Below are 27,580 nucleotides of genomic sequence, written 5' to 3'. Positions count from 1 at the left end.
AAACACTTCAATCATATCTCCCTGACACCTTCATCCAATGTAAACATATCTAAAAAATGAAGTCTCTCTTCATAACTCAAGCCCTGTGTGTCAATAAGGACACGCTTAGCTCTTCTCTGCACCCCTTCAACCAATTCAGCGTCCCTCTGTAGGTATGGTTTCAAAAACCTTACAGCATACTCCTGTCCGGGATGAACTAAGCCTCAGAAAAGCGGAAGAATGACTAGGAGTACGTGAAGAGACCTTTTTGAAAATGAGACCAAGCATCTTTTGATCACCGCTGAATAATGTTCAGAAATACTAAGCCGCTCGTCAATGAGAATTCCCAAATCGGTAACCCTAGTTGCATCCGGGATAGTGACACCATTCAACTCGTAAGAGAACCGTGGGTTGTTCGAACCAAAATGAGCGACCATGCACTTATCAACGCTAAACATCATTCTCTATTCATTTGCACATGCTGCAATCCTGTTTAAGTTGGTCTGGAGCAACTCCCTATCGTTTTGATTCCCAATTACCCCCATTAGTTTCACATCATCTGCAAATTTGTTAGCAATCCCATCGATACCCTGATAAAGTTTATCAATAAAAAAGTGAAAAACATGGGACCAAGGGCACTTCCTTGATGAACTCCACTTGTGACGCCTGTCCAATCAGAGAATTCCCGTTCACCACAACTCATTGTGAACGGGCCGCTTTGGCGGCCAATCATCCCCCCCCCTCCCTTCCCTACATATCATGTTTATGTCGTCCCACTTCATCAGCGTGCTATGGAAAGGGACACGTGAAAGCATCAGCTTACTGAAGAAGCAAATTTTAAGATAATAAAGCAACAAAAAACGAATGTGATTCATCAAGTAACCCCGAAAAACTTCTCCACGACGGTCCCCAGACTCCAATTCACTGAATTTTCGTGAGGGACCCAGACTGGATTCATCTCGGGCTTCCGCTGTTGCAAACTTCCACCGAAAATAATGATATTCATCCATGTCCCCCAAAATTAATCCTGTCAATTTCCACATGGGGCCCCCGACCTGGAAGCTTGTCGGTCATCCCCCGCTGTGAGTGCTATGAAATATTTTCATTTGTACTCATTTTACCAACGAATAAAACCCATCGCTCCCAACAAAATACATTTACAAAATACATTTATCTCGAGCTTCAGCTGTTGCAAGTTCCACAATGTTAAACAAAAGACAACAATGAGATTCTTCCAGGGCCTCCAAAATGAAACCTATCAGTTTCCACATCGGCCCCCAACAGGCTCGTCATTGGGGGGTTTTATATATATATATACATTCAGTACATGTTTTTTTGCCCCCCCCCCCTGGAAAGAGTTGAAATGACGGCCCTGGTCAACGGCCTCGAAGCTTTTCCGACGTCCACAGCTGCGAGTGCCACGAAAAATTTTCATTTGTATTAATTTTACCAACGAATAAAACCCATCGCTCCCAACAAAATACGCCGGACCCAGAAAAGAATAAGATTCATCCAGTGTCCCCAAAATGAAACGGGGTCCCCGACTCGGAAGCTTATCGGGAATACCCCTGTTAGGGCCATGGCAAATATTCATTTGTATTCATTTTACCAATGAATAAAATCCAGCGCCCCACGCAATCACTCCCGACCGAATTCCAAACTGGCAATATCTTCAGCTTCCGCTATCCGAAATTTTTCAGTTTTAAAGCAGCAAGAAAACAATGAGGTCCATCAAGGGCCTCTGGAAATTAAACCTTTTAACTTCCCCCATGAAGATACATGTGCAATGTACCAAAGTACCAAGACCCCCGTATGTTGGGAGCACCAGTGATTTATGTATATTATATAATGTCGGCATGACCCCCACAAGGGCAGGGCTGACAGGGGCTGGAACGATTCTTATCACTTTTTGATTTTTCACACTATAAATTAACCACAGAGGGGCCCGTGAAAAAGCTGGTTTGGGGCCTGCTATCTCTCCTGTATATATATATATATATATATACCATTTTTAGTGTATTTTCAATAGCCGGGAGGGGCAACGCCCCCCCCTGACCCCCCAAATGACGGTCCTGCCCAAGAGGTTAACGAAGCCACGCTGGAGATTTTTTTTCCATGAGATGCTTCAAGAATTTGGTGACAATTTCAGTAGAACATTAAATTACACAAGAATCATAGTACATAAAACAAATAATATGTAGAACATTCGTTAAAAAATATACACGAAGATACCCTAACCCAGCGGTTCTTAAATTTTTTTCACTCACGGAGCCGCGTGGGCCTTTCAGTTTAATTGATTTATCATATTTTGTTTATTCATTTCATTTTCCTCGACCGGTCGCAGAGCCCTGGAAAATGCATACGGAGCACCAGTTGAGAACCGCTGCCCTAACCAAGCTACTAACGAGTGAATTAGCACAAATATAATTAGTAATAACTAATAACCAGGGGCTAACTAATAACCAACCTTTTATGGGCATCTTTTTATCAGCCACCTCGTTGGGCATTTTGCCTGTTGTGGCGTTGTATTTGTATTTGTATTTGTATTAGTTCTCTTAGCACAAGCTGTAGTTTTCTGCGTGGAGTACCTATTGTGTTCAAAACATTATCAAAAGACATTCATTTAGGTTTTTGATGGTTTAAACCAGTTTTTGACGTTTGTCATGTGAAAAACCCAACCCTGTTCCTATGTGAACTTATATGGGGGACTTGGAAAAGTGTTCGTTAAAACAAGATTTGACTATATATAGACTAGCTGTTACCTGCTGCTTTGCCCGTGTGGGTTTGGTAATCTGAAAATCTCAGTGATGATCCACCCATATAGCATTTGAACTTATCATGATACCCTTGGGTATTGAGTTTTCAAAAATCCCATCTTAGTGGGTGTTTACATTATAAAATATAATGCTGGCTAAATTTCATATTTATAGCTTCAGCAGTTTCAGCATGGTGCTTTGATTGCCCCATATGACCTTTGAACTGCCTTATAACTTGTTTAAAGGTTGAAATTTGAAAAGTCTCTCCTTATTGAGTCTTCACACCATAAAATAAAACTACTGACAAAATTTCATATTCATAGCTTCAGCGATTTCGGCTAGGCATGATTTCTCTATGTAACCTCTTAACCTTGGGGGGGGGGGAATTTAAAAAAACATTTTCTTAGTGAGTCTTTCCGCCATGAAATAAAACTACTGATCAAATTTCATGTTTATAGCTTAAGCAGTTTTGGCTCGGCAATTATGAATCAGTCAGTCAGGACATGTTATTTTTTTATGTGTAGGTAAACCAAAACATTTATTATGTCTTTAATCATGTGGTGTAATATACTTTTTGGTGTGAATGTGACAAGTAAACGACTTCACAGAATAAAAGCACTGATATAAATAGTGCCATGAATTCTATAAGAGAAAAAAATCACAAAAAAGCACAAAAAAATCTTAATGAAGATATCGAATGATGAAAATGATGCAGTATTGATTGAAGCAACAAAAGTTTTTTATTTAAAGCTTTACAGGGTTTCCAGCAACCTGAAAAATCAGGGAATCAGAAAATGGTCAGGGAAAATGTTAAATATTTATCAAAAGTCAGGGAAAATTCTTAATATTTGGGATAAGTCAGGGAAAGTCTGAAGGGAAAAAAAATTAAAAGGGGATGAATTCCCATTCCCCAGTGGTTGGTCTTCACTTTTTTCCCCGAAAGAGCAAAGGAGCAGCATCATTCTTAAAAAAACTTGCATGTTTTCGTAATTTGCTGCACATCAAGAGAGTTTTCACATTGGACTTTTTGGAAGACCCGAAAAAAAAAGAAGCTAACATTGTGAAGAGACAAAAGTCAAGCAGTTTTGCTGCCAAGTCATTTCTGTCATTTTGCTTTAGCTTGAGTCAATCTTATAGGATATTAAAATAGTGCTGTGAAAAAATAAATTATTTTTGAATTTTTCAAAAATTAAAAAAATGAATTTTTGAGGGATTTTTTTAATATTATGCTATGATTATGTTGTCTAAAGGTAGTTTTTAATATTTATTTAAATAAGAAATTAAAATTAATATTAAAGTAATTAATTCAATATCAATCATTTGAAATTACCAATTTTATTTTCAATTAAAAATGAAAATTTTATTTAAAATTTTTATGAATTTTAAGAAAATTGATATCCGGCCACTGAATATTCAGTATTCAGCCAAGGCATTAGCTGATTATTCAGTATTCAGCTAAATCATTATCTGTCCCATCCCTAGTAACCACTTAAAAAATTATACCTCAATAATTATTACACTATTCTTTCTGGTTACATGGCAGAGTTCCGACATTTATGTTTGAAGATAGCTTGAATGGCTTGTTTTTTTCTGTGTTTTCTATTTCAATTGTTTTTACATCAACTTATCTTTATGAATAATGAGGCAAGTTTTATTCATGTTTTACTGAGAGAATGTGTTATTGAATTTTCATTTTAGATTGCGTATGACTCAAGCAGCCAAGTTTCTAATGAAATAAAGAAGTTTTTTTGCTTTGTGCCTAATCGCAATGAAAGACCTATATCTTCATGAAAGATTCAGAGCACATTGACATTTGGGTATGTAACTGTGTGTTTCACAAGAGTTTTCACTTTTACTACCTTTTCCTATGTTTTTCCTCAGCTGCATCCATGTACAAGCAAATGGACCGTTATTCAGAACCTTTGTGTATGAAAGGTGGCATAAAAAACCAAATTATCGTGTGTTTGTACAGGGTGGTCATGATTAAAAAGTACTGTTTACAGTCTGATTTTTGAAAATCTGTTGCATCAAACTCAACTTTGTATGAATACAGGATAGTCATAAAACAACTTCGCAGATATATGAGCACTTAGCTGCTGCAATGATCAACCAATGCTAGTGAAATTCAAGATGTAAATGTTTCAAAGTATGGGCCCAAGAGTGAGGAAAAAAAAGCAAACATAGTTTTAGCTGTAATGGCACAGTAACAAAATTTAGAAAAATTCAAATGACAATACCCACATTTAATCATTGCTAAGCGAGCGGAACAGCGAAAAACCATAAATGGCATCGGAAAGGTACCTGTAGCATGATGAACAGTGATACACATTGGCGTACGCAAAGGGGAGTTTTGGGGTTCTAACCCTCCCCCTCCCGAGCCAAGATTATAGTGTTATTTTGCAGGGAAAAAAGTAAAAACCCCCCTCAGAAGGAAAAAAAAATCTGAACCCGCCCCCCCCCCCCGAGAAAATTCTGCCTACACCTATGGTGATACAAGACACAGACTAAAGAAATTGTGGAAACAACCAATGAGGGCAGAGAAAGGGTAGAAAAACCATGCATTTTGATTTGTTTCACAAATGCCCTACATACCTGCCTTCACACATAATGACACTTTGCACGTGGTAAATGGTGGACAGCAATTAAACGTGTACCATAGCAAGAGGAATTTGTTTCAACTCTCATCTGATGGCATCTTTTAAGGTATAGTTTGTGGGGGAGATTTGATGTTTACGAATTACAGCTACAAAAGGCTCATGTGAGATCTGTGAACTCTTCTTAATGCAACAGTTCGTTGACAGAATTATATCCTGCCATTTCATTTTTCTGTGTCCACCAGGATTCCTCAATCTCACTTCAATGAATTTCTGTCTCTGGAGATGACTGAAATCAAAGGTGTACACATAACCTCCACAAACCATGTATGATTTTAGAGATGCCATCAGACAGGAGGTTCAACTGATTCCTCTTGCAATGATAAGCCTACATTTTGTTGTTTTCAACCATCTCTCGCATGCAAAAAGTCATTGTATGTGGAGGCAGGTATGTGGAGTAGTTGTGAAACGAATCAAAATGTTGTGATATATTTTTGGATTTGGGAAGACAAAGAATTAAGACAATTATATGGACAAGTAAGGAAGACTGAAGACGTGGCGTCCATTTCAAGTGAAACATTTTATTAGACTGAAAAAGTAAACAAAACATTGTGTTGCCACCCACTGGCAACTAAATGATAGGAAAATAATAATAATAAACTAAACAATCGATATATCATAAATGTGTTGCTATTCTGTCGCTTCCATGTCCTTATTGCTTGTTTCCATATTTTTCTTTGTAGGCCTATGTGTTTTGCGCTAGTGCTTACCATGTTACATGTACTATCGCAATGTGATTCATGAATTTTTTCACCGGCTGATCACTTAGTAATAAATCGATTGCTATGACTTAAACCAGAAACTATGGTTTTGTTTTTTTCCTCACTCTCATACTTTGAAACTCCCATATTTCTAATTTCACTTGCATTGGTTGATTGTTGCAGCTACAATGGACTCGTATCCAATATGCTCTGCTATCCCACCCCTACAAGCATATGGCGAGGTAGAGTGGATGCAGTTATCATAATTACACAATGATATAAAACAAATAAAACTCTTGATAATACACTGAGTTTTAAAAGAAAACAACAAAAACATGTAAAACTTCAAAGTAAAGACATAAATATGAATTCCATTCATGCCAACCTTGGAACCAAGTTTCTCCGTAGTGTCAATGTTTGGTGATGGGAGAGAGGGCAATTTTTCCTCCTCTTGACTATTTCGAAAATTGAAATCAATTGTTTTATTTTCTTCAACTTGTCAACCTATCCAGCTCTGAGGAGCATTTAAAGTAGCCTTTTGTTTAAGTTTGGGCCTGTTTATCGTGAATATCCCCCACAAAATCAATGAAAGTTCAATTTTTGGAACTGGACACTATTAATGCTTAGTTGTCATTGACATCCCTCTTCCACTTTGTTTGTAGAAACTTGCCCATGAAAAACGTTATGAAGAAACCTTGATAAAAAAAAAAAGTTCTGCTGATTTGTTTGGTTTTTTTTCAATTCAGCAATTAAACATTTTTGGTATAAGGGCCCACCTGGGTGATTCAACTTGCAAATGTGCATACAACCAATCAAAGCAAACCTTTATAACAACTATCAACAATGAGGGTGCTTCACTTCATTTCAAATTCAGCTCAGTATTCATTCTGTAGAGATGCGGTCTTTGTATGGCATCATTTTGTACTTGATAAAATAATAGAATTCAGAGAAATCGCCAATCAAAAACTAGTACTTTTGAAAAAACAGAATTCCTTAGTTTTTTGGGATTCACAGTAATTCTGTATTTTATGGTAAAAATCTATAGAAACTACAGACATTACATAGCAGTTGGCAAGTATGTCATTCAATTAACAAATAAAAACATAGAAACATTAAGATTTAGAAATTGAAATTAAAAAACAAAAAATCAAAAGCACAATATGATATAAAATGTACAAATTATAAAACACACACATATGCAAAAATAGGCTCAAGTTATTTTATTACCATCCTATACTACTTGGACTAAAGAATTTGAGAATTTTAACTATTCTCTAGGTCAAATACTGGCATGGTACTATATTGCAACCCTTTCATTATCCTATCACACACACACTCATCCTGTTATTTCTATTTTTCTTGCATCAGCAAATAGTTTCAGGTATTTTTGGCACATTGTATAGGCTTATATGCAGTATATAACTGTGTACATTGTATACGGGGTGATTATAAAAAAACTATCCCTACATATGGGCCCCTAACTATCAAACCATTCACAGAAACTGAATGAAATTTTGGCATAAGGTATTTTGAGGTATGCGCTCAAGAATGATATGGAAAACAACAGTGTCACTCTAACAGTTACGGTTACAGTGAGAAAATTTCGAAAATATCAAATGGCAACACCAAGTTTTTTGTATTGGAATGCAATCTCCATACTGAAAAACACTAAATAGCGTTGGAATGGCACCTGTAGCACGAAAATCCCCGGAGCTAGGCAAGGAAAAAGTAAAAAGGACTTTGCAGTGCACCAGAGCATTAATGTTCGTTTCATTCGTCACACCGTTTCTTCGGCTGAGATCCCAGCCTGATTAGTCCTCCACAAGGTCATGTGGAAAATTTGTGAAACACAATAAAATGCTTTATTTTATGCTGCTTTTCTGTCCTTATTGGTTGTCCTCACTTTTAGCCTATCTACCGCCAGTGATTTTCATGCTACAGTTGCCGTTCGAACGCTATTTAGTGTTTTTCACAATGGAGATCACATTCCAATACAAAAAACTTGGTGTTGCCATTTGATATTTTCGAAATTTTCTCACTGTAACCGTAACTTTTAGAGTGACACTGTTGTTTTCCATATCATTCTTGAGCGCATACCTCAAAATACCTTATGGCAAAATTTCACTCAGTTTCTGTGAATGGTATGATAGTTAGGGGCCCATATGTCGGGATAGTTTTTTTGTAATCACCCTGTATATAGGTGTCAGATAGAGGTAGAGTATTTCTCTTCAAGGTTTTTCATATACAGGATGCATAGGAAAGTCCCTTTATCCTGGGATGACTCACTAACTGTTGATCCTAGAAGCATACTTCCAGTTAGAAAAAATATAATGTGTAGGCCTTAGATACATCATTCTCAATGAAAGGGATTATATGGTTATTGACCCTTTAAGCAGTTTTTAAAATTTTCCACATTATAACCGCCACATTTGAAATTGTGAAACCTTCACAAATAGCCTCCTATTTTCAAGATTTGTTTTTCTGATTGCCCAGCTGATAACTGTTCACCCCAACAAGAGAATTTTCTCTGCCCATCGCTTTTATTTCCCTCACTATGATACAAAACATCTGCCATGATGTGTGTGGCTTTCCAGGAAGAGAAATACTGTTTTTGGAAAATAAAACTTTTTTATTATTTATACTGAGTGTATATTTTTCTTTACAGTGCTAAAAGAAAGGGTAAGGAAAACACACAGTCTATTTTTTCTTTCGCCTTCTCTTATCTAACCTTGAATGAGAGCTAACTCCACCCACTGGCAACTGATTGATTGGAGGGAGGATGGAAAAATGAGTATTTTACTGTAAAAACAATTTCAATGCATTCTTAGAATTTGGGATATTTTGTGGGGGGGGGGCTGTAGTAAAGCAGATTAAGTTTGATGAGATATTCCGGAATTACTGCTGAATTGGTTAAACTAAAAAAATAACTTTTTATTTGCTCGCACTGTCTTAATAAATCCAATTAGAAAGTCATTGCCCTGTCTGTCTTGAGACCAACAAAAAATACTAGGTTTTTAAGTGCGATATTTGTTTGATATTTGAATTTGAAAATCACTGAAAATAGAAAGACCCACCTGAACTAATGGAAAAGCTCATTCTATACATTTCATATGCTGTTCTTTCACTTTAGTTTAGTTCAGTTTAGTTCTAACACTTTTGTTTTAGTTTTCTCAATGAAGCAGCAGCAGTGACTTTATCATCACCTGCTGAGATGATAAAGTCTTATAATTAAATAAGACACCATCTGAAGGACAAAGACCAGTGTGCCATAGTTTATATCTTCACAGAAGCTATTATTATTTTTTACAATCATCATCACAACAAGAAACATCACATCTAATATATCACCACCAGGCATTATTTCCATTAGGTTTTAATTCTACTCTCTTCCATCTGCCTCAGCTACAACAATCCGGTTGTATCTAATATTTCATTCTTTGTGATTTGATGCCTCATATTCTGGCTTTCTATCAGCAATTTTAAATTATTTCTTGGGAAAAATCTATAGGCCTGTATTAAATATTATAATGTAGAATTTTTTGCCACACAAGTATAACCATTTCATATTTATCATATATATTAAATATATGTTTATTAAAATATATGCTGTAAAAATCAAAGTAATTAAAAAAAATTTTAACAGTGTTTTAGTAAAGTAACTTTATAATTAAGCGTGTTAAAAATACTCCAAAATACATCTATATATATGATTAATAATATTATCTGGATTTATCAAATACAAAATAATTCTTTATGCAAAAATATAATATCAGATTGCAAAAGTTTGCCTTTGTTGCATCATAAGAAATATTTATAGATCAATTAAAAGTGAAATTAATTATTTCAATTGTTTGGAATTTGAACACTTTTCTAAGAATTTGAACATGTGAAGGTTAAATTTAAAAAAATATTTTACTCAACAATAACTGAATTTATTGTAAAAGTATGAATTTAAACCAAAACCTTTTTTTCACCAACTCTGATTTGACACATTACATTAACATTTCTAATTATTTCATGAATTCATTTAATCCTGGAATTTTAAAATTTATTACTTGTTTTGAATTATTTGCATTAACTACTCATGAAACTTAATTTAGTGAATACTGTGATAAACATATAAGCGTACATGAAAAATAAAATGTAAATTTCTTTTTATTAAGCATGAATCATTATATTAAGTCAAAATGTACAAATATAATTAATGCAGTCATATAAGTACAATTGTGTTTTGTTACTCAAATGTCAAAATAATGTTTACTCTTCTAAAGTCTTCTTTCTTAATATATTAATAGGATTAAATTTAAAAAAAAAAAATTGAAAATTCACTCTGTTCATCCAAAAAAAGTGTTTAAAAAATTGTTAAAAATAAAATAATTAATAATAAATAACAAAAATTAAATTTAAATGACTTTTTTCCTCTAAGGTTTACATTTCTTTTTCTATTCATAATCTGCATTTTTTTGTGAGCATTTTAGTGAAAATTTCTTTTCAATGCATTGAAAATCTGCAAAGTTATGATATATTTTCATAAATAATATTACTTGAATGTTTAGCCTTAGAGACGTCATTTGTGAGGTTAGTAAACATTTTTGCTCAAAAAGTTTTTGAGATATGTACATGGAATTTTTCATGGTCAACAAGGATGGTAGAAGTAATAAAAAAAATAATAATTGGAATCTGGGATGATGGGTTGCATTTCAGTATCTAGTTGAATGATTTGAAATCAGAGCGATCTAGTCTGATTTTGATGAATTTTGTGTTGCGAGCCAGAATAAATATATTAACTGTCAAAAAACCATTATTTTTTTTCTCCAGTATTTTACTTCATATATTTAGGAGAAATTTAAAATAAAAGTTGTTTTGGTAACTGCTGTGCCTCAAAATATGTGTGTCTAAAAATATGTTAGAAAAATTGTATTTTTTGTAACAAAAAATTCCACAAAAACAAAATTTACATAATTTTTTTGCATGTAAATTTCAAATGTAAGTGTATGAATTATTTTTATTCATATTTTGTATGTTTTGTGAACACATTAGTGAAAATTTCACTTGAATAAATTGAAAAGGTTATGATTTATTTTCTCAAACGATGCCACTTAAAAATTGAGCCTCGGAAAAGTCATCTGCATCATTTTTTTGATAAATTTTTTTTTCTCAAAAAGTTTTAGAGGTATGCAAATAATATTTCACACGGTTAATAAGGATGGTAAAAGCAACAAAAATATAAAAAAAATCATTGAAATCTGAGACTATGGGTGCCATGGCCGGATGATTTGACATGGAATGACCCGTCTATTTTCTCCTGGTTTCAAAATATGAGCAAGTTACTTGACTAAAAAAATTGTCCGCGGCTGAATGGAAAATCAAATTCCAGTTAGATAAGGCTGGACTGAGATCTCAAGCTCCCGCTTGTTATATGTTAAAAGATATGTTCATCACACTTACTGCCTGTTCAGTGCTTATTTTCTTATCTGTTGATATAATCTGCCTACAGTGTATGGTATTTGCAATGGCAATACTCATTACAGTTGATTTTATAGCAATGTGTTTATGCCACCCATACAAAACTCTGTAGGATCTGATTGATAAAAATGATATCTTCCCTTAAAATTTGGAAATCAATACAATTAAAGTTATGCGACATGAATGAAATATCTCATCATTAAAATCTGTAAACACATGAATTGAGATCAAACATGAATGTTGTGTAAATGAGAGTCATATGAACAGGCATCCATTGTAATAATGAAATTGAATTGCACCATTTAAAATTTTTCTTTTTTACTTAACCCTACAGTTCTGAATTATGGTAGACAGCATGGACTGCACAGGGCTCATGTACAGTATTGCTATCATTGTAGTCAAAGCAAAAAAATTGGCTGAGGACTTTAAGAGTGGAAAGAAGATTTAAAACTCCTAGTGGTTGATGGAAGAAGTTCAACCATGACTATGAAGTTACCATTGCTCTGCAAGAGTATTTATGAATAGATCCTACTTATATCCAATTTGTTGATACTGCTAGTGACAGTAAAGTAAAACTTAGAGCAGATCAAGATGAACTCTGCAAAAGTTGAATTAATTTTTCACAACCTAAGAAATACACCAGCTATTCCTGAAGGACAAAATCCAGCGTAGGGTAGTTCATTACTTCAGACATTTTATACAAATACAATGCCACAACAGGCAAATGCCGAACGAGGTGGCTGAGAAAAAGATGCCCATAACAAATACGAATGTCATATATTTCAAAAATACAGCAACCCAATTAAAAATGCAATTACAAACAATATATATACATGATGAAATATTATACAATACCCATGAAGAATACTTATGGTTGTCTAATTCTAAGTATGGATAGCTTCTCGATTTACCCCAACATGTTTATCGTATTTCTTTTTAAATGTGCCAATTTTATTACTACCCCTGCGGGTAAGCGGTAAGCTATTCCATTTATTAACAACCCTATTAGAGAAAAATTCTCTGCGACACCATAACCTTGCATTGTCCTTTACCAATTGATACTGGTGTCCCCATGTAAAAGCAGTCAATTGACGGTGTACTAATAATTCATGGTCCATCATTGTCCATCCATTCATCCTGTTGAAAATTTTAAACACTTCAATCATATCTCCCTGACACCTTCATCCAATGTAAACATATCTAAAAAATGAAGTCTCTCTTCATAACTCAAGCCCTGTGTGTCAATAAGGACACGCTTAGCTCTTCTCTGCACCCCTTCAACCAATTCAGCGTCCCTCTGTAGGTATGGTTTCAAAAACCTTACAGCATACTCCTGTCCGGGATGAACTAAGCCTCAGAAAAGCGGAAGAATGACTAGGAGTACGTGAAGAGACCTTTTTGAAAATGAGACCAAGCATCTTTTGATCACCGCTGAATAATGTTCAGAAATACTAAGCCGCTCGTCAATGAGAATTCCCAAATCGGTAACCCTAGTTGCATCCGGGATAGTGACACCATTCAACTCGTAAGAGAACCGTGGGTTGTTCGAACCAAAATGAGCGACCATGCACTTATCAACGCTAAACATCATTCTCTATTCATTTGCACATGCTGCAATCCTGTTTAAGTTGGTCTGGAGCAACTCCCTATCGTTTTGATTCCCAATTACCCCCATTAGTTTCACATCATCTGCAAATTTGTTAGCAATCCCATCGATACCCTGATAAAGTTTATCAATAAAAAAGTGAAAAACATGGGACCAAGGGCACTTCCTTGATGAACTCCACTTGTGACGCCTGTCCAATCAGAGAATTTCCCGTTCACCACAACTGGTTTTGAACGGGGAATTTCCAGGTGTTGGGGAGATATGATCAAAGTGTTCAAAATTTTCAACGGGATGAATAGGATGGGCCATGAATTATTAGTACAATGCCTATCGACTGCTTTTACAAGGGGACACCAGTATATATTGGTAAGGGACAATGCAAGGTTATGGTGTCGCAGGGAATTTTTCTGTAATAGGGTTGTTAATAAATGGAATAGCTTACCCCCGGAGGTAGTAAATTTTAACACAATTTACACATTTAAAAAGAAATACAATAAACATATTGGGGTAAATCGAGAAGCTATCCATACTTTTACGTCAGGTGTTTACGTCAGGTTGCACTACACGTACACGCACATTCCCGCATGTACCGATTCGTTGGGGGGTTCCGGGGGGGGTGCATTTGGGGTGTAGCAGTAGTAGGTAGGGCCTCCAAAAAATGGCTCGGGGATCCATGATGTTCTTAAGTCAGCCACCTCGTTGGGCAATTTGCCTGTTGTGGCGTCGTATTTGTATTTGTATATTTGTATTTGTATTAAAATTAGACAATCATAAGTATACTTTATGGGCATTGTATAATATTTCATCATGTATATATATTGTTTGTAATTGCATTTTTAATTTGGTTGCTGTATTTTTTAAATATATGACATCCATATTTGTTATGGGCATCTTTTCTCAGCCAACTTGTTGGCATTTTGCCTGTTGTGGCATTGTATTTGTATTTGTATAAGCTCCTGGAATATCCAAACCATTCATTTTGATGCTCAGTATTACCATGTACTCTGAAAATGTTTGTCTAAGCTTTTTGTTTTAATTAATTTTTTCCCCTCTTTGCATATTCATTCACTTCCATGAAATGTCTCAAAAGCTTTGTGAATAAGAGGTAGAGTTACATCTGCAAAATAATTTCAAGAACATAAATTCATTAAGCTCGAGTGACAATAATTCTGATGATGCTTGGTGAGAAATTTCAGCTTGTACCGTGGCTGTATTATTTTGGCAAGCTAATCTGCATCCACTGAAACATGTGTTCGCAGGGTCTGAAAAATTGTGAGAAAAAGTTTCCTTAGCTGTAAAGTTCATAAACTGAGGTATTACTGTATAATTAGTATAGATGATACTAGATCTTTTAATTGGCACATATTAAATAATCCAGAATTTTTTTATTTTCCAACATAAATCCAGTTTGATTATGTCAGATAATCAATGTTTGTTTATGTTATAGAAATATAATAAAAAGTTTTCATTTATCAAAAAATATTCAATTGAATATTTTTTCCTTTCATACTTGATTTAAGCAGGTCCATTTGTAATGTATTCTACCAATTCCAGTGAAGTCTATAAATGATGTTGTTGCAGTAATTCTTTTTATCAAATATGTAATATATGTTCTTGTTTTCATTGTCTTCCGCAATATCTTCAGCAAAATCATGAGAAGCTGGTTGTTCTGGAAGAGGTAAATGAGAAGAGGTATGTACTCAACTTTGTAATTTAATTCAAATTATTTTATTGCTGAAAAAAATTGTTTCTTAACTTGATTTTTATTATTCAATTTTTAATATTAAAACTATAATCACTTTATATTTTCATAGTATGGAATGCCAGTATGTTGCGACACAGAGAGGTGGTATAGCTCTTTTATATGAAGGCCATCGTTATAATAAAGTTCGAGATGGTAAAGAAGGAACGGTTTATTGGCGATGTGCTAGAGATAGACAATGCCCAGGAAGAGCTGTAACTGTGTATAGCCGTATCAAAAAAGCAAATAATAAGCATAATCATCCACCTGATGCATGGCGCAATAAAGTAGATCAAGTTGTTTCTGATTTGAAACTTCGTTCTCAGGAAGAAGTGACTCCTTTGCCTGCATTGTTCACTGAAACTTTGAAATACTTAGCCGTAAATCCTCAAATGGCTGCAATAACTGATGTGGTGCCTTCGCTATCAGCAATTAAAGCTGTAGAACATGCATCAAACCGAGATGTTTCTGGTTTACACTTTCAGGATACATCAAATGGAGATTGGTCATTGTCTAACAGTGAGTTTTAAACCTTTCAAGACGTATATTTTTTAATTTTTTTTTGTGATATTTTATGTTATTTCATTTGCATTATTTTTTTGTGTAGATTTTTAATTTTAGTTTGCTTTTTTTGTATTTTATTTACGTTTTCATTATTTAATTTGGAAGCAATTTGCTCATTAATCCAGTGCTAATAGCTTATTTATTTGTATGCATGCAGCTTTGCTTCTTATTTTGTTTCTTTTGTGATTGTTGATAAATTGTAGGGAATGTCTACCTAAGAAGTTTCATTTGCATGTGTGGTACCATAGAATCCTGCTATTGGAAGCTTCATCATAGAGCATCTATAGTACATCAGTTGAATGCAACTGAAGTGAGTAAACAATGGAGGCTAAGTTAATTTATTATATGAGGTTATTCAATACACATTATTGTCTAGGAACATACAAATCTCACTATGGCTGGTTTTTTTTTTTTTCAATGTGAAATATGGGTAAGATATATAAGAAACAAAAAAAATTCACCCCCTATAATAGGGGTTCTTAACCTATGGGTCGTGACCCAAAGTTGGGTCACAGAGGCTTCTCAGAAAACCTCCAAAAACATTTTTTTCATGTTTAGCATTTTTTGTGTGTAACACGCGACAAAACATGGAAATGCGAATATATTGTTATGAAAATTATGTAAATAGTGAGTATTTATCATTTACGTTATTTTTCATGGTAAATAATCAATAACGCATTATTTTGTAAACCTCTACAGGATTCGTACAGTCCTTGAAAGTCCTTGAAAGAAAAGTTCATTTTCAAGTCTTTGAAAGTCCTTGAAAAATCATTACAGTCCTTCAAAAAATAATAATGGTTTTCAAGTGCTTATAAGTGCTTGAAAAAAAATTATTTTATGTGAATTTCTTCCATAAATTTTGTCCCCCATTCAACTCAGTCCCCCTCTAAACCATATTCCACTAGGACGAAAATGTGTAGAGCAACAATGGTACAATGATTACCTGACAATATTCAAAGCAGGACATATGGTCACACATACCTGAGGTATTTCTATGTTTAAAAAGATGTTGCCTAAAATATGGCAGCAAAAAAAACTGTGCTTAAGATATCGCTTCAAAATATTTTGAACTATTCAATTAATGTTAGTTGAATATATGTTGGCGCTTAATATATTTCCTTTATAAAAATACGGGAAAATCACCAATTGTCACCAGAAATGTTAACAGAGGTAAGCAAAGTTGCCAATTATTGTTAAAATTGCCAAAAAAAACACCAAAAGCAGAAAATGAAAAACCATTTCATTGAAGCAGCAGATTTAAATGGATATGGATTCTATGGGGGGGGGGGAACATTAACATGACAATATTTAAAGTCATAATTATCATAATATAATTCATAGGATTGGGGAAATAATTTTGATACTTAATTTCAGTAAAGAATAAAAACTGCCCTATAACATCACAGCTATTAGTCATTGTATCACTTTTTCTACAAGAGAAAATTTTCTCAATTATGCTGTCTGGAAGTCATATCATGTGGTTAGCACATCTAACATTTGGCCATGCATATCTGGTTTCAGAAAATAATTAACACATGAATATATCCATCAAGGCATTCAAAGTTTGGTTCAAACCTTAATGGATAGAAAATAATCACAATGATATGATATGACAAAATGAATTGATAAACCTAAAAAATTATTTTACAAGCAAAATGCTACTCCAAATTGAGAGATTAATTCATTCTTGAACGTTACTGTTATCTGAAATCAAACTTTTTCATGTACGACAATGAAGGTCCTGCTAATCCATTCTTTATTTTCCAAAATATTAATGTGATACTATAGAACCTTTCTTAACCAATCATCTGGCTACACCATAATAGCATATTATGCTGATTTTTGGCATTATTTAGGAAACTAGTTATTAATTACTTCAATTATTAAATTTGTTTTTGTTGGTGATTTTGAAAAACACCCAAGAACATAATGCATGAACTTAGTTTCAATGTATTCATAAAAAAAGTTTTAATAAAAATATATATTTTATTACCTTCACTCTTCTGCATAAGGGAAAAGAAGAAATTGATTGACCAGATGACTGGCTAACTGATCTAACAGAGACCAAGGGTTAGCTGATTTAGGTAAAAATCTAGATTTGACAGATTGAAAGCAAGGCAAAATTAATTTTAAATATAAAATACTGTACTATATTTTAATGTGTTAAGTATTTCATTAGGAAATATTATACAAATACAAATACAACGCCACAACAGGCAAAATGCCCAACGAGGTGGCTGATAAAAAGATGCCCATAAAAATATGGATGTCATATGTTTCAAAAATACAGCAACCCAATTAAAAATGCAATTAACACAAATTACAAACAATATACACACGTGATAAAATATTATACAATGCCCATAAAGAATACTTATGGTTGTCTTATTCTAAGAATGGATAGCTTCTCGATTTACCCCAACATGTTTATCGTATTTCTTTTTAAACGTGTCAATTGTGTTACAATTTACTACCTCCGGGGGTAATCTATTCCATTTATTAACAACCCTATTGGAGAAAAATTCCCTGCTACACCATAACCTTGCATTGTCCCTCACCAATCGATACTGGTGTCCCCTTGTAAAAGCAGTCGATTGGCGGTGTACTAAAAGTTCATGGTCCATCCTATCCATCCCATTGAAAATTTTGAACACTTCGATCATATCTCCTTGACACCTGCATTCATCCAATGTAAACATATTCAAAAAATGAAGTCTTTCTTCATAACTCAAGTCCTGTGTGCCAATAAGGACACGCGTAGCTCTTCTCTGCACCCCTTCAACCAAGTCTATGTCCCTCTGTAGGTATGGTCTCCAAAACCTTACAGCATACTCCAGTCCAGGACGAACTAAGCCTCGAAAAAGCGGAAGAATGACTTTAGGAGAACGCGAAGAGACCTTTTTGAAAATGAGACCAAGCATTCTATTCGCTTTTTTGACAACCGCTGAACAATGTTCAGAAAACTTAAGTCGCTCGTCAATGAGAATTCCCAAATCGGTGACTCTAGTTGCATCCGGGATAGTGACACCATTCAACTCGTAAGAGAACCGTGGGTTGTTCGAACCAAAATGAGCGACCATGCACTTATCTACGCTAAACGTCATGCTCCATTCATTTGCCCATGCTGCAATCTTGTTTAAGTTGGTCTGGAGCAACTCCCTATCGCTTTCATTTCCGATTACCCCCATTAGCTTCACATCATCTGCGAATTTGCTAGTAATTCCATCGATACCCTGATCGAGTTTGTCGATAAAAAGTGAAAAAAGTATGGGGCCAAGGACACTTCCCTGAGGAACTCCACTTGTGACGTCTGTCCAACCAGAGAATTCCCCGTTCACCATAACTCGTTGCGACCTATCTCTTAACCACGATTCTATCCAATTCAGCAAGTTGCCCCCTATTCCAATCTCGTGTAAACGCTTCAAGAGTTTGCCATGTTGGACCCGATCGAATGCCTTCTGGAAATCAAGGTAAACAACGTCGACATTTTTGCTCTTACCCAAAGCCTTAGTCACGTAATCATAGAAGCAAAGGAGGTTAGTTACACATGACTTCCCCTTCCTGAACCCATGCTGATTATCCGACAATATATTATTCTCGTCTATCCACTTCACAAACTGCCTTTTGATGATAATTTCCAAAATTTTCGAGAGGGAGCTCGTCAAACTCACTGGACGATAATTAGACACCACTTCTCTACTACCCTTCTTAAATATCGGAACAACGTTAGCCAGTTTCCAATCTCTCGGGACGATACCCTCAGCAACACTACTCCTGTATATCTGTGCGACTGGCCCCAACAATTCATTAGCACCTTCCCTGAGAACCCTGGGATAGATATCATCTGGTCCTGGTGCTTTGCTTGCACATACATTTCTTAGAAGATTTAGGACCTCCACGTCTTCCACTTGAATATCGTTGAGCATTTTATTACCCCATGCAACACCCGTATATCGAATATCATTATCTCCATTAAAAACCGACGCGAAAAAGTCATTGAAAGCACTACACATGCCTACATTGCTCTCTACTTTTGAGCCTCCTATCAAGAGGGGGCCAACTGTCCCCTTACATCCATTATTGACGCATCGAAAAAATGATTTTGGGTCAGAGCCAATGTTATCTGCCAACCTAGATTCAACTTGCTTTTTACTATCCCTTATCGCTTTCTTCAACAGTCTTCTTTTATCAGTAAACAATGATAGGTCACCTCGTCCACTTTTATACTCTCTGAATGCTCTTTTCTTTTCAAGATAAAGGTTCCGCACGCTATCCGTGAACCATAGAGGGTGTGATGTACAAACACGCTTTTTTCGAACAAAGGGTATGACGTTGTGCAAAACAGAGGACAGCTTCGTACTAAATTCTTCCCATTGACTTACCACCCCTACTGATTCCAACCGGTCTTTGAAAACTTCCGCTAACCTTCTTCGCAAAACATCAAAGTTAGTTCTCCGAAAACAAGGAACCAGTCTTTTGTTATCAACCTTACCCGAGGAAAAGTTACAGTGAAATCTGACGATACGATGATCACTGGAAGAAAACTCTTCCCCCACCGAAACATGTTCAACTAGATCCTCAGAACTAGTAAGAACTAAATCCAAAATAGCAGTACCCCTAGTGGCTTCTGATACATGCTGATACAAAAAATTTTCGAGCACCAACTTAAGAAAGTCTCTTTCATACTGATTTCCAGATGAAAGGTTCTCCCAATCAATACCTGGGTAATTGAAATCCCCTAGTATGAGAACCCTCTTACGCTTACACATGTAGGAAATTTCATCATGCAGTTTGGCGATGTAGTTTTGATCCCTATTCGGTGGATTGTAACAAACCCCAACAATAAGCTTATGACGTCTTTTGCTCTCAAGTTCAACCCATATGGTTTCAATATCACTTCTCTGCACGTTACGCTCTCTAGCCTTCAAACATGATTTCACGTATATCAACACTCCACCCCCTTTCCTATCAGATCTTTTTTTCAAAAAAGTATCGTATCCTGAGATGTGTAAGAAAGATTCATCCCCATCGTTTGCCCAAGATTCTGTAATGGCTATAAGATCCAAGCCCTCCACAACTATCATAGTTTCTAAAAAGTCTTTCTTATTACCCAAGCTCCTGGCATTTATTAACACACATTTTAATTTGCCCGGTGGTTTGTTGTCAATCGAGAAGCCATCCAAGTCAGAGGTGGGTAATTCCCCGTCAATACTGTTGTGATTATCATTAACTAACCCGCATTCCCGACTACGTGGTCTGGGAGTAAAAAACCTGACCTAAGACTATCGTAAACCTCCCAGACCCCTCTCTTATTTAGATGGATCCCATCCGAACAAAGCCACCTATCGGTAAATGCGGGAAGCTCCAAGAACGTGACCCCAAGTGAGGAACAAATGTCCTTCAGGCCTATATTGAATTGGTGGATCCTACTCCTATATCCCCTACTACCCCTTGGCAGCACTGGAATCACTGCCACATCTGAATCCCCCTCCCTAGCGGATAATAGTAAATCCCGGTATTCTGACAGAGACTCACTAACATTCGCTCCTACCTGATTTGTTCCCACCCACAGAATCACCCGCAAGGGCAACTTTCGGCGATGAAAAACGTCTCGAACGTTGCCAATCTTCCCCCCAGGAAGACAACAGCGCTCGAAACCCCGAAAATCCCTACACACTCGGTTCCCAAGTTCCCTAACCATAGAATCGCCGATGATTAAACCCCTATCACTATCCCCCTCTACCTCATCCACGACAACCCATTCGCCCTCTAAAATGTCGTTGTTCGTGGAGATTGCTTCTTCATCAACAGGTGGCTCGACGACCAGAGGGTCCGTTATAACCGGGCCCTCTAGCACCCTAACTTTTTCCCGTAAAGCTTCGACCTCGAGTTCCAGCCTTTTTCTATCCAAGCACCCTTTACAATTGAAACTATCAGCTACTATACCCCTAGACCAGGGAAACCTCCCGTCGCAAGCTCTACACAACACTAGTCGAGGTTGAGGCATACTAACACTATTGCTAAAGCTAGATAATAATAATAATACTTAACAATAGGAAAATGAGAAACGTTAACTGGAAATTAAAATAATGTAAAATACATTACTATGCAAAATATACGTAAGAGACTATACGAAAAAGTTACGTAAAGTAGAATGCTCAGCACTAAATCACGAAGAATAAAATAAATATGTATATCAAGAATACAACACCCTCTAAAAAAAGTATTAAGCTACGAAGTACAATTTATACTTATTAGAATTAGCTAACTATCTCAAAACACTAACACTACAACAATAGGCCCAAATGGAAGGAAAACAAAGTTATTGAGAGTACCCGGGAAAAAGTATACACTGTTTGCTAACACTAACGTCCAAAAACCTACGAACTTATATCAAAGAAGCGAGCGAACCTGGCGAAAAAACAACGAAAATGAAATGCGAACGAGAAAAATAAATATAAGTCGATCGAAAATACACAACGAAAATTTAAAAAAAAATGAGAGCAATATAATAAAAAAAACCACTTATCTCACAATCCAACGTGCGCTAAAAAAAAAAGAAAATCACCACAGAATATGACCCAAAAATAAACAACACGCTAAGTAAAACTCACGAGAACGAAGAAAAACACAAAGAAAGACACAAAATGGCGCACTGGCGTGACGGATAATTCTTCGGTAATCCCCCGGCAACGGTTTCGGATAAAACTTCTTCTATTGGTCGGTGAGCGGAGCGCGATAATAGCACGTCCGTTCCCAACGACGGCGAAGACGATTATTACACAAACATACACTGGTGAAATAAATTAAGAGAATTTGCTTATTTTATCGAATTTCATGAAAAGAACTGAACTGAATGTAAAACCACTGCTTCTAGACAAAAATGCAAATCTTGTACGTCAAATACGTAAGCGTACACGTGTGTGTAGGCAGAGCCAGTAGAGAAACAGGCTTTATAAGCGCACGTAAGTTAAGACGCATTTCGTTCACTAGCACACCTCGGCGAATTTTTTGGTGTTATTTTGCAGCAATCGGTTAATTTCAAATTGTAACAGTAAAAATAAGTAACCACCAACGTTTAGATGATGGAATAAGATGGCGAATTGTGAGGAGGCTAGAAGCAGGCCAATCTCAAGTCCAGATTTGTAGAGAGTTCAATTTAACGCCCAGCATTGTGTGTAACTTATGGAAACAGTTCCAAGATACCGGATCCATCGAGAGAAAGCCTGGGCAAGGTCGTCCAAGAGCCACGATGGCCAGAGAAGATCACCATTTGTCGATTATAGCGAGTTCCAGCCTTTTTCTATCCAAGCACCCTTTACAATTGAAACTATCAGCTACTATACCCCTAGACCAGGGAAACCTCCCGTCGCAAGCTCTACACAACACTAGTCGAGGTTGAGGCATACTAACACTATTGCTAAAGCTAGATAATAATAATAATACTTAACAATAGGAAAATGAGAAACGTTAACTGGAAATTAAAATAATGTAAAATACATTACTATGCAAAATATACGTAAGAGACTATACGAAAAAGTTACGTAAAGTAGAATGCTCAGCACTAAATCACGAAGAATAAAATAAATATGTATATCAAGAATACAACACCCTCTAAAAAAAGTATTAAGCTACGAAGTACAATTTATACTTATTAGAATTAGCTAACTATCTCAAAACACTAACACTACAACAATAGGCCCAAATGGAAGGAAAACAAAGTTATTGAGAGTACCCGGGAAAAAGTATACACTGTTTGCTAACACTAACGTCCAAAAACCTACGAACTTATATCAAAGAAGCGAGCGAACCTGGCGAAAAAACAACGAAAATGAAATGCGAACGAGAAAAATAAATATAAGTCGATCGAAAATACACAACGAAAATTTAAAAAAAAATGAGAGCAATATAATAAAAAAAACCACTTATCTCACAATCCAACGTGCGCTAAAAAAAAAAGAAAATCACCACAGAATATGACCCAAAAATAAACAACACGCTAAGTAAAACTCACGAGAACGAAGAAAAACACAAAGAAAGACACAAAATGGCGCACTGGCGTGACGGATAATTCTTCGGTAATCCCTCGGCAACGGTTTCGGATAAAACTTCTTCTATTGGTCGGTGAGCGGAGCGCGATAATAGCACGTCCGTTCCCAACGACGGCGAAGACGATTATTACACAAACATACACTGGTGAAATAAATTAAGAGAATTTGCTTATTTTATCGAATTTCATGAAAAGAACTGAACTGAATGTAAAACCACTGCTTCTAGACAAAAATGCAAATCTTGTACGTCAAATACGTAAGCGTACACGTGTGTGTAGGCAGAGCCAGTAGAGAAACAGGCTTTATAAGCGCACGTAAGTTAAGACGCATTTCGTTCACTAGCACACCTCGGCGAATTTTTTGGTGTTATTTTGCAGCAATCGGTTAATTTCAAATTGTAACAGTAAAAATAAGTAACCACCAACGTTTAGATGATGGAATAAGATGGCGAATTGTGAGGAGGCTAGAAGCAGGCCAATCTCAAGTCCAGATTTGTAGAGAGTTCAATTTAACGCCCAGCATTGTGTGTAACTTATGGAAACAGTTCCAAGATACCGGATCCATCGAGAGAAAGCCTGGGCAAGGTCGTCCAAGAGCCACGATGGCCAGAGAAGATCACCATTTGTCGATTATAGCGAGACGTAACAGGAGCACTACAGCTTCTCAGCTCTCTCGTGACTTGTATGCAACCACAGGAACCCGTGTATCAAGGGTGACTGTTTCCAAAAGACTTCATGAGAGAGGGTTGTTTGCAAGAAGACCTGCTGTTTGCGTCCCGCTCACTTCTACGGACAGGAGAATCTGTTTATCATGGTGCAGAGAGCATAGAGATTGGAGTATGGATCAATGGGCGACCGTTCTCTTCACTGATGAGTCCCGGTTCAGCCTAAGCACTGATTCTCCCTGTACGTTCATATGGAGAGAACCAGGGACCCGCTACCTACCCTCCAATGTCCGCGAAATCGACCATTATGGCGGAAGAGATTTAATGGTCTGGGTGGGCAGGCATCATGTTGGATGGCCGCACACCTCTCCATGTCTTTGAAAGAGGCACTGTGACTGGTGTGAAGTGTAGGGATGAGGTCTTGGAGCCCTATGTTCGCCTTTTCAGGGGTGCAGTTGGCCCTGAGTTCATTTTAATGGACAATAACGCGAGGCCACATAGAGCTCTTCTGCTCAACGATTTTCTAGAGAGTGAGGATATTCGCCGGATGGATTGGCCAGCCAGATCTCCAGACCTTAACCCTATAGAGCATGTCTGGGCCGCTCTGGGGAGGGCAATTGCAACTCGCAACCCCCCTCCGGGAACCATCCAGGGAATGAAAACCGCGTTGCTGAACGAGTGGGACCAATTGACACAGGAAATGATAAACTGCCTTATTTCAAGTATGAAATCACGCTGCGAGACCTGTATATCTGTAAGAGGGGACCATACCCCCTATTAACCCATCTATTAACAAAGCTTTTTGTTTATTCTGCAACTGCTGTTTCATACCTTCCGACTCCAACGAGTGTTACGCACAATCATGCGTGTGTATTACAATTATTGAATGGTTTTTTGTTTTATTTGTATCAATGTATGTACATATCAAATTTCATTAAAATCGGTACAGTAGTTCTAGAGATAATCGACCAAGTCTGCAAATTCTTTTAATTTCTTACACCAGTGTAATTTGGAGATCAGGCTTATAAATTGGAAAAAAACGAGATTGTGTTTTATCGAGCTAATAGGGTCTTGCATGTTAAAAATTAATTTATTAACAGTTCACAGATCCTATCTATTACCATAGAGATAATTTATTAAATTTACCACAAATTTTTGTATGGGATTCACTAGCTTTGAATAAAGGATTTCTTATTTTTCTTCTATGCTTGTATATATTTTACTCAGGCCTGAAGGACATTGGCTCCTCTCTTGGGGTGATGTCATGAGAGTGTTATGTATGGAGCAATGGTATTGAAACTGTATGGGTTGAGCTCAAAAACGAAAAGTATCATAAGCTTATTTTAGATGTCTACTATAACCCACTGAATACGGATTCAAACTATATCTCAAGGCTTCATGGTGAAATTTTCCACGTGTGTAAGCATTAGAGAGTAGTAATATTAGAGGATTGCAATTATCCGGGTATTAGTTGGGAGAGTTTTTTGATTAGAGATCAATATGGGAGAACCTTTCTGTTAGAAATCAGTACAGGAGAACTTTTCAGTTAGATATCAATATGGGAGAAAAATTTCTTACTTTGGTGCTAAATAATCATTTATATCAGCAGATATGAGAATCCATTATGGTTGCTTCAATTTTGGATTTGATTCTCACTAATTCCAAGGATCTTATTAAACATACAACAAAGGTTGTAGACAACCTTTCTTCTAGTGATCATTGGGTTATTAGCTTTCTTTTATAGTTTCATTACAGGTAAACTGATAAAAAAAGAATGGTTCCTTATTTTCGTTCAGATTATTCAAGTACAAGTGCACAGAGAAAAAATTAAAATTTAATGGACACACAAAGCATACCATCTGAACCGAACAAACACAAAACAATGAAAAGTAAACAAAGCATGTGTGTAACAGCATGTGTACATGTGAGAGCTTATTTCTTCCGAAGTGTGTAGATGTGGCTGAGGCAATCTTCAGAAAAATGCCCAAGGAAAAGAAAATAGGATGGAAATGTCAAGACTGCAGTTCAACACAGATCCACGACATTGGTTATTCAAGTAAATTGTTCAGAGAATTTAGGGATGAGTTCAGGATTATGATAAATCAGCATTTAGAGCAAGTCAGTGGTGAATGCATAGGGCTTTCAAATGAAATTGTCAATCTTAAACAATCAATAGATTTCAGCAATGAGTCTATAGAGAAACTCCAGAATCAAACGAAATCCCCACAAGACCTGATCAAAGAACTAATAAATCAAAATTAACTCCCCGAACACAGTCAACATGTACAGAAAGCAAAGATCGAAACATTGGAGATACAGATTGAGGATTTACAACTATAATCTAGAGAAACAAACATTGATATCAGAGATCTGCCAGAGGAGAAAAAGGAGGATATACATCAGTTGGTAGAAAAAATTTGCAGGAATCTGGGAACATATTGTGAAGGTGACATTATCAAGATGCATATAGTCCCTATAAGTGACAGATATAAAATCAGACCTGTTATTGTGAGATTTAAAGATATTTCTATCTGTGACAAGTGGCTATCAAAAAACAAACAGTGTAAAGGAATAGATGCAAGTGAAGTAAATGAAAAATTTCCAGAATCAAAAATCTTCATACATGAACACTTGACTCCAAATGTAAAACATCTGCATTATCTTGCTAGACAGTTTAAATCACAAAATAAGTATAAGTACGCATGAGTAAAGGATGGTAAGGTGTTTCTGCGACAAAGTGATGGGGGAAAAGTGTATAGAATAAAATTAACTACTGATTTAGACAAACTGCCAATATAAAAAATGCTCCACAATGAAATCCAGGAAAATGTGAGTGTTCCAGATACTCCTTACCTAGAAAACTGGTCTGACTTAGACAATTATTTTTTAAATACAAAATATGATGATTTGAAAATATTACATTTAAATATCCAAAGTATTCGTAGTAACTTTGATCAGCTCGTTCTTCATTTAAAAACCTTAAAATTTTTCATTTGATTTGATTTTGTTATCCGAAATTTGGATCAAAGAAAATGAAATTGCAATATTGAAGGATATTATGCATATCAAAGATTCAGATGTACAAACAGATCTGAAGGTGTCATGATTTTCATAAATAATTACTTATATTTTTCATCCGTTTCCCAAAACATGGAAACAGCAGAGATTCTAAATATTTACTGTAAACATATGGATCTAGACATTATTTTGATTTATAGATCACATAAATATACAGAGAAATCAGAAATAAAAACGAATTAAATGAACAAAATCTCAGTAAAAAAGTTAACTATTTGAAATTCAATATTTCTATGAAATCTTTGACAATCTCAGATGAAATGTATCAAGGAAAATATGTAAACATCATCAATGAAACATTTCTAGAATTAATAAATAAA

At 35.8% G+C, this 27,580-nt stretch overlaps 1 protein-coding gene across 4 annotated transcripts in view; it reads left to right on the top strand.

Moving 5' to 3' along the window:
• The window catches only part of LOC149084792 (xaa-Pro aminopeptidase 1-like), a 537,471-nt gene that overhangs the window by 81,515 nt on the left and 428,376 nt on the right, over window positions 1–27,580 (top strand). For 3 of the 4 annotated variants that reach the window (XM_089232535.1, XM_089232536.1, XM_089232537.1), the window contains exons 4-6: window positions 4,434–4,552; window positions 14,808–14,854; window positions 14,977–15,422. In XM_089232535.1, the coding sequence (XP_089088661.1) occupies window positions 4,523–4,552; window positions 14,808–14,854; window positions 14,977–15,422 (523 nt within the window). In that variant the 5' untranslated portion in view covers window positions 4,434–4,522. Of the gene's footprint in view, window positions 1–4,433; window positions 4,553–14,807; window positions 14,855–14,976; window positions 15,423–15,690; window positions 15,778–27,580 lie in introns of those variants that run through there. The other variant, XM_089232538.1, reaches the window with a different exon arrangement.

This window comes from Pholcus phalangioides, unplaced genomic scaffold (genome assembly GCF_987345545.1).
Source record: "Pholcus phalangioides strain wild (caught in Gottingen) unplaced genomic scaffold, Ppha-v1.0 ptg000007l_1, whole genome shotgun sequence".
NCBI classification, from domain to species: Eukaryota; Metazoa; Arthropoda; class Arachnida; order Araneae; family Pholcidae; genus Pholcus; species Pholcus phalangioides.
This window is presented reverse-complemented; position numbering and strand designations above follow the sequence as displayed.